Raw genomic sequence first — 7,242 nt, 5'->3', positions numbered from 1 at the left:
CCGATGAGCGTTTAAAAAACAAATGTTCGATTTTAATTATTAACTTATTAATTAAGCTTAAGACAATTTGAGTGACAAACTTTGATGTGATCCAGATAATAATTATGATTTGATTTTTTTTTTAATTAAGAATGCATTATTATTATATTATTATAGTTAGATATTTTAATAAAATCTTGTTTTTTAGAGTATGAATTTGTCATGATTTCTGAAAAAATCATACTCTCTCTGTAAAATTAATTAAAAAATGTCGATTTCGGCCAAATAAAATGTGATTCCGTTAACTTCCTCTCTCTCTCTCTCTCTCTCTCTCTCTCTCTCTCTCTCTCTCCCCCTCTCTCTCTCAGTAAGACTTATCTAAGTTTTGGTTTTGATTTCGGCCAAAATTGAATGACAACTGAATATTTGTTTTCGATTTTGGCCAGAAGTCAAAATGTGGTTTCGGTCGGACTCTAAAGTATGCTGAAAAGGCATTTAAAGGTTAATATTAATTTTTTCATAAATAATAAAATGTAGAAATATGCAATTGTAAATGTAAGAAACTTTTAAATAGCATTTTTTTACCGCGTGATTGCACACAAAGGTTTCAGTGGCGGCCTTTGTTGTGTCGATTTCTTAAATACATCTGAATATGATTGTTCGTTTTCAAAAGTAATAAACGTTCGTTCATAAAATGTCCCAGTTTCTTCGCCATGTGTATTTTTAGTAGAAGCAGAGGGAGCAGTATCTATAGATCCCTCTTTATTATCATTTTTTCCATCTATTTTTGATTCTGTTTCACTAAAATTTATTATAAATGGAATTACAATATATTAAATTCAGTATTTTGAAAATTTATTTCAGACTTATCTCTTATTTATACCTTTTTGTATTTTATCAGAAAAAATTAAATAAACAAAATATACCTTTTCTCTTTTTGAGAGCTGTCAGAATTTGTATTATTAGAACTCCCTTTTTTCTCATCGTCACATTCAACATTGATTTTTTCTTCCTCATTTATTTGAGATAATACCATGACTGGCATAGACAATGATTGGTATCTAATCATTGGTCCAACATGCGTTTTTCTCACAGTCCTTGTAGTCTTTTTTTCATTTTCTAATTTCTGATACTTTTCTGCAAGTGTAGAACAATTATAGCTCTTTCTTAAAGGTACTTCTTATTTTTTATTTTATTTATATTTTCTTCAAGAAAGAGAAAAGATCCAAATAAAGAACATTATTAAATATATTTTGTTTTGCACATACCTAAAGATTTCAAATTAAGCTCCTCTGTTTGTAACGCTTCTTCCAATAATTCCTCCTGAGTAGGTTTCCATATATCATGTTTTACAACTTTCACCTTTCGCCTCTGATCCTCGTTTCTCTCACGCAAACGTTTCTGTGTAGCTGCTGACTTTGCAGCAGTAGAGCGGCGAATTGATTTCCTTTCTACACAACATGATAAAGTGGATATATTGAAAAGAAAACATTTAATATATTAATATGCTATATAAAACATTTGATATATTAATATGCTAAATATTTATGTTACCTATACTATCTACACAAATCTTTTCTTGTTTTGGTTGTTTTATTTTTTTCTCCTTGGGCGTCGAATATGTATGCAATGTAGCAGGTTTAGGCTCCTTATATGCTTTTGTTACTAATCTGCGTTTTTTTTTCGGTCCTTCTTGTTCAGTATCAGAAACTGGCTCATCATTTTCATCAATGCTAAAGTCTGAATCCACTTCGTCCTCAGCTTCATCTTCTTCCCTAAAATTCAACCATTTATACACTTTATTATGAGTTTTTGTTACATCAATATAATAGAGGAATTAATAAAATTAATAAATTATAAAAACCACAAACAAGTAATCATGATCCTGTTCCACTTCATCAAAGCCACCATATGTAGTTTTGTAAAAATCATCTTCCTCTTCTTCATTTAGCAACCTTGCCATTTTATTGCCAGCGTTTGTACGCTTTTCCCTTGTTGCAGCCATCATAAGAAACTTTCTGCCCAACTTTCAATACAACTAATACGCATACGTTATCTAATTATGTATTGCACCTTAAAAATTTTGAAAAGAACAAAATGTAAAAATGTTGGACATTAATGTTAGACATTATTTTAATAAGTTGATAAGTCACTGTAAATAAGATTAGATGTACCTAGGTCAGAACCTTCAATCTTGCAATATTCAATTCTATATATATTTCAGTTTTTCTTTCCCCAGTTTACATTTAATAAGGATTTTTATTATTTTATCACTTGTTAAGAAGTTCACAAATACTTTGTTCTTAAATTTTGTTGTATTTCATCCACGAATGCATATTAGCTGCTTCCAAATACAATCACACCTCGACAGTGTCAACAATTCTATAAATTATGGCAGAGAGAAACCTGAGACTATGACATGATACCTGCGGAGCACCTAGATGGGAATCTGAACACGTCTTTACCTAAAATCACTAGATGTATAAAGTATCGCAATTGATTTCAGAACTGATGCGTCAAAATGGCCCAAGTGCACATAGTACACGATTTAAAGTACACATTAGGTACAGTTGGGTATTGTTAATCTTACATGTAATGTGTACTTTCATGTTCCTGAACAGTTCTGAACTGTACTTACATGTATCCTTTGTGCACTTTTATGCAAACTTCTACAGCAAATAAATCCGTATTAAATACATATGGTTTCTGTCCCTGCACTCTAGACTGCACTAGCAGTTCTCTTTCTTACTTTCGACAAATATGAAACTGTGGCGACTCGTCACCAAAACATATATCTATCTCACTTCAAGTTCCAAAAGTGTACACTAGTTTAGCCACAGAAAATAGATCTATAAATTAAACATTTGTACATATTCTTTTGGTCAATAAATTAATTACAATTCAAAACCATTGATTTACATACTTGACGGATTCATTTTCCCAAATAAAGTACGTATCATGGTGGAAGTAAAAAGTACTTCCATCATGTATTCGCGTATCATTCGCACATATTCTCACACATTAAATCGTACACATAAGATAAATCTACATTCTATTATTAAAATTCTGTTTTTCACTATTATGCGATAAGTATTTTTCAATTAATACGCAGTTCTACTATTAAAAATAACTACATTGTGACAAATTGTAAACATAGATGCTTTTCATTTGTTAACACAAACTGATATAATTAGTCATTTTATCTTTGTTATTTGAAATGTCAAGAAAGATAAAATGATGTTTGCATCGACTTATATCACAAAATGGAAAGTTTCTATAATAAACATATAGCTTTATGTATAATAAAAATTAATCATTCTGCGAGATAACAAGTTTTGGTCGTTACATTCATATAACTCTTATTCTATAGAACATGTATTTTCCCATTCTACATGTATAAGCAATGAAATGCTTATGTAGTACTTATGAATTAGTGCCGAAACACTGCTATATTATACCTTTTTATATATCTGTTTGTTTTTTTTATATGTTCTTCCTATTTACTAACAATACAATTAGTCGACACATTACATAAACGTCTTATCTTTTTTGACAATTTCATTCTAACAAAGATAAAAGAATATTTCTATGGATTTGTATCATCAAGTGGAAAATATCTTATATATTTATATATAATTCTTTCCCAATATGTACATACATTTATATTATTTTGTAACAAATAAAATAAGTTTGAATAAAATGAATTTGCTTTGTTATCAATATGATACATCCTGCTGAACAAAAATTAACTATAATTTGACTTCAATATTAATAATTTTTTAGTCAACAATATAAACGTAATATATATAACATATTATATAACATATTATATAACATTTTTTAATAGGAAATTAATATTGATGTTATTGTTAGTTTGTGTTCAACAGATGTTATAACATATATAATATCATAATGTGTAATAACATTGCAATTATAACGTAACATAAAGATCTTTTAAAATTTCACAGATATCTGTAATATCCTTCAGATGTTTGTCTCCCATGTTGTCTAATCTTGTTTTTACTGATAGATGTGACAGTGGGGAGAAGTGATATCGTATTTATAGAACCTCAAGCTTCAAGATTATTCAGTCAAAAAGCAAGCCAGCAAGGTAGCAATCATGACTGAAACCGTGGAACAAATTTTAGATCAATATATACCACAGAATAAATTGACTGAAGTAAAACGTATTTTATATGGGCATCCATCTACGTAAGATTTTATATTACAAAATATATCTTTTTCTATTTGTGTATATATCACTTATGTAAGAACATTTATTTAATTATACTGATTTAAAAAAAATATTAAACTTTGCCAATAAAGATATGTATGTTTTTATTTTGTAATATTAATCTTATAACTATTTGATCACAATAAAAAGTATTTAGTTATAGCAATTTGTTTGCTTAATATATATTTATAATGTATTGAACGCGTATACTTGATTAGAGAATATAAGAAATTTATAATATAAAGTTCTTGATAGAATATAATTTTGTAAAACAGAGTTAAATTTAAGTTATGTACAACATAAATTTTATTTGATGTTAAAAAGTTTAAGTAATACACCCTTACAATTACTTATTATTTTTAGTCCATTGGGTATAGAATATGAAGATAAAAATTTTGAGGTAAAAGGATGGCAGATGCTTAGTCGAGTCCATGAAGAGCTTCGTACCCCACGTCTAGTTCGCGTTGGACTGATTCAACATAGCATAGTAGCACCAACAACGGATCCTATTCAAAATCAGCGAGATGCAATACATAATAAAATTAAATCATATATTGTACAAGCAGCTCAACACAACGTTAACATTCTATGTCTTCAAGAAGCATGGCGTATGTGAAAAATCCATTAGTTATATATAATATATATAGTTATAAAATTATATTGTATAATATTATAATTTTATTATATATGCAATATATAAATTTATATAATATAAGATCTATACGATTATTGCAGCTATGCCGTTCGCTTTTTGCACGAGGGAAAAGTATCCATGGTGCGAGTTTGCCGAGGATGCTGAAACAGGACCTACGACTGTGTTTTTGTCTAAGCTCGCTAAAAAATACAACATGGTAATAGTATCACCGATTTTGGAGAGAGATTTTTCTTACGGTGATACTATCTGGAACACCTGTGTGGTGATCAACACGGATGGTACAGTCCTTGGGAAACATAGAAAGAATCATATTCCTCGTATCGGGGATTTTAACGAATCGACTTACTACATGGAAGGCAACACAGGTCATCCAGTGTTCGACACTCCCTTTGCACGCATCGCGATTAATATATGTTACGGACGTCATCATCCATTGAATTGGTTGATGTTTGGTTTGAATGGAGCTGAGGTGAATCAGATTATTAAGCATTTCTAAATAAGATAATAAATAAATTTGGCGTGCAACGTTATTTCTTATAAAATTTGAAATTGATTTTTTTTTTAGAGGAAAAATTTATCGTTTCATAACTTTCCTAATTTCATAATCTAATTAATATAATCTTATCCGGATTTCTCAATCATATAATCTTTATATTTTTCAGATTGTTTTTAATCCATCTGCAACTATTCAAGGATTATCAGAACATTTATGGCCAATCGAAGCAAGATGCGCCGCGATAGCAAATAGTTATTACACTTGTGCTATCAATCGCGTAGGAACTGAGCATTTTGCAAATGAATTTACTTCTGGTGATGGAAAACCAGCGCACAACGACTTTGGATTCTTTTATGGCTCTAGCTATATTACTGCCCCTGATGGCTCGCGAACTCCAAGTCTAAATCGGCACAAAGATGGACTTCTCGTTGGAGAATTGGATCTCAATATGTGTCGACATGTGAAAGATATTTGGGGATATAGGGTGAGTATTTCATATTCTCTTATTATTCGTTGTATCTATAGAATAATGTATAAAATCATCATGGCAATAAGTTTGGCAAATACATTAATACTTGTAATTCAAGAAAACATTAAGTAATAACACTGTACATATTTAGTGAACGGAATTAATTCACATAATAAAAATATGTATTTTAAATTTACTTAAAAAAACGAATTGTTTGAAAAGAAAAGCACATTTTAATGAATTATTATTAAAATATGATTTCGATAAGGAATATATATTGTATCGAAATATATATTCTAAAAATTCTTTGTTATACCTTCAACTATTTAAATTCTACTTTGTTTATTTTATTTAATGTATCTTTTAGATGACACAACGGCTCGACATGTATGCTAAAGAACTTGCTGAATACGTTTCAAAACGGGATGGTAAACAAGATTAAAAACAAAACAATTGCATTTATAAAGTCTTTACAAAGTTATAATTAAAATTAATAAGTTTATCAATTTATAAATTTTGATAAATTGAAATTTAAATATTCTTGCATCATCTATCGCTATTAAATGTGATCAATTTTCATATTTTTAAGAATAAAATTCAATTTAATATTTTGCGCTTCAGACTCAGCATAAATTAGATTTAAAATGTTTAAAATGAGTTCAACAAATTTTTCTAAGGTTAACAAAATTTATATTTTTCTACACAAATGATTTATTTATCCCATGTGATTTTTATATACATAAATTGAAGTTCATATACATGAACTTCCATAAAACTTTTCATAAAAAGAAAATTACAGTTATCACTTTCTAGTTGCATTTTCTTGTGTTTTAATAAGATTTGTAAAATTTATGTACATTTTATAAAAAATTTGCATTAGTCTAAAAATTTTTTAATTGACGGTTAAAGTCTCACTATAAATGCTTCGAAATGACATGATTTATCAATCAGAAGAAAGAATTTTATTAAGTAATTGATCAAATACTTCAAAGCATTTGCAACATTACGTCCTCAATATAATTTACAATAACATTTTGTACAATACTGATATATAAAACCTATCTATTTTCAAATTTTGTTTTCGTGAATTGACAATAATTTACGGTTTTATATAATAATGAAATTTTATACAATAACTAATTGATAAAAAATTTATATATACTTATGATTTTTCAGAAATATTATTATGCTGAATATCAAAACTATCAAATCAATTAGATTTGTAATATATTTTGGATATATATTTTATGTCGAAAAAAAAATTATAAAATAGCTTAGCTAAACACGAAAACTGTATGTCAATTACACAATTGTATCTTATAGCTTACAATTAGAAATATAAAAAAGATTTTTTTCATAAAATATTTAACATAAAATATTTAATTATGGATGTGAATTTTATTTTTTAG

The 7,242-nt window shown here is 28.0% G+C and overlaps 2 protein-coding genes across 4 annotated transcripts in view; one reads left to right on the top strand and one right to left on the bottom strand.

The window, feature by feature from the left end:
- LOC108755290 (vacuolar protein sorting-associated protein 72 homolog) overlaps positions 1-2,346 on the bottom strand; it is a 5,254-nt gene extending 2,908 nt beyond the window's left edge. Inside the window, exons 1-6 of the mRNA XM_018498211.1 lie at positions 2,154-2,346; positions 1,851-2,052; positions 1,534-1,754; positions 1,248-1,430; positions 906-1,116; positions 565-780 (exon numbers count right to left, since the gene is read on the bottom strand). Of these exons, the coding sequence (XP_018353713.1) occupies positions 565-780; positions 906-1,116; positions 1,248-1,430; positions 1,534-1,754; positions 1,851-1,987 (968 nt within the window). The 5' untranslated portion in view covers positions 1,988-2,052; positions 2,154-2,346. The remainder of the gene's footprint in view (positions 1-564; positions 781-905; positions 1,117-1,247; positions 1,431-1,533; positions 1,755-1,850; positions 2,053-2,153) is intronic.
- Positions 2,347-2,398: 52 nt separating this feature from the next.
- On the top strand, positions 2,399-6,291 carry LOC108755301 (beta-ureidopropionase). 3 transcript variants are annotated; one of them, XM_018498220.1, is made up of 6 exons: positions 2,766-2,928; positions 4,010-4,191; positions 4,577-4,821; positions 4,949-5,337; positions 5,531-5,848; positions 6,201-6,291. In XM_018498220.1, the coding sequence occupies exons 2-6, from the start codon at positions 4,100-4,102 to the stop codon at positions 6,273-6,275; spliced, it is 1,119 nt and encodes a 372-aa protein (XP_018353722.1). In that variant the 5' UTR covers positions 2,766-2,928; positions 4,010-4,099; the 3' UTR covers positions 6,276-6,291. The 3 variants fall into 3 exon arrangements, with proteins under 3 accessions (XP_018353724.1, XP_018353722.1, XP_018353723.1); XM_018498222.1 differs by lacking the exons at positions 2,766-2,928; positions 4,010-4,191 and adding an exon at positions 2,399-2,466; XM_018498221.1 differs by lacking the exon at positions 2,766-2,928 and having other exon boundaries at positions 3,957-4,191.
- Positions 6,292-7,242: the final 951 nt, after the last annotated feature.

This window comes from Trachymyrmex septentrionalis, unplaced genomic scaffold (assembly GCF_001594115.1).
Source record: "Trachymyrmex septentrionalis isolate Tsep2-gDNA-1 unplaced genomic scaffold, Tsep1.0 scaffold87, whole genome shotgun sequence".
Taxonomy (NCBI): domain Eukaryota; kingdom Metazoa; phylum Arthropoda; class Insecta; order Hymenoptera; family Formicidae; genus Trachymyrmex; species Trachymyrmex septentrionalis.
This window is presented reverse-complemented; position numbering and strand designations above follow the sequence as displayed.

Coding starts and splice junctions, on each gene's coding strand:
- LOC108755301 (XM_018498220.1), top strand. CDS start 4,100: ATGACTGAAACCGTGGAACAAATTTTAGATCAATATATACCACAGAAT. Junction 4,822..4,948: donor ATGTCTTCAAGAAGCATGGC/GTATGTGAAAAA, acceptor CGATTATTGCAG/CTATGCCGTTCGCTTTTTGC. Junction 5,338..5,530: donor TTGGTTTGAATGGAGCTGAG/GTGAATCAGATT, acceptor TATATTTTTCAG/ATTGTTTTTAATCCATCTGC.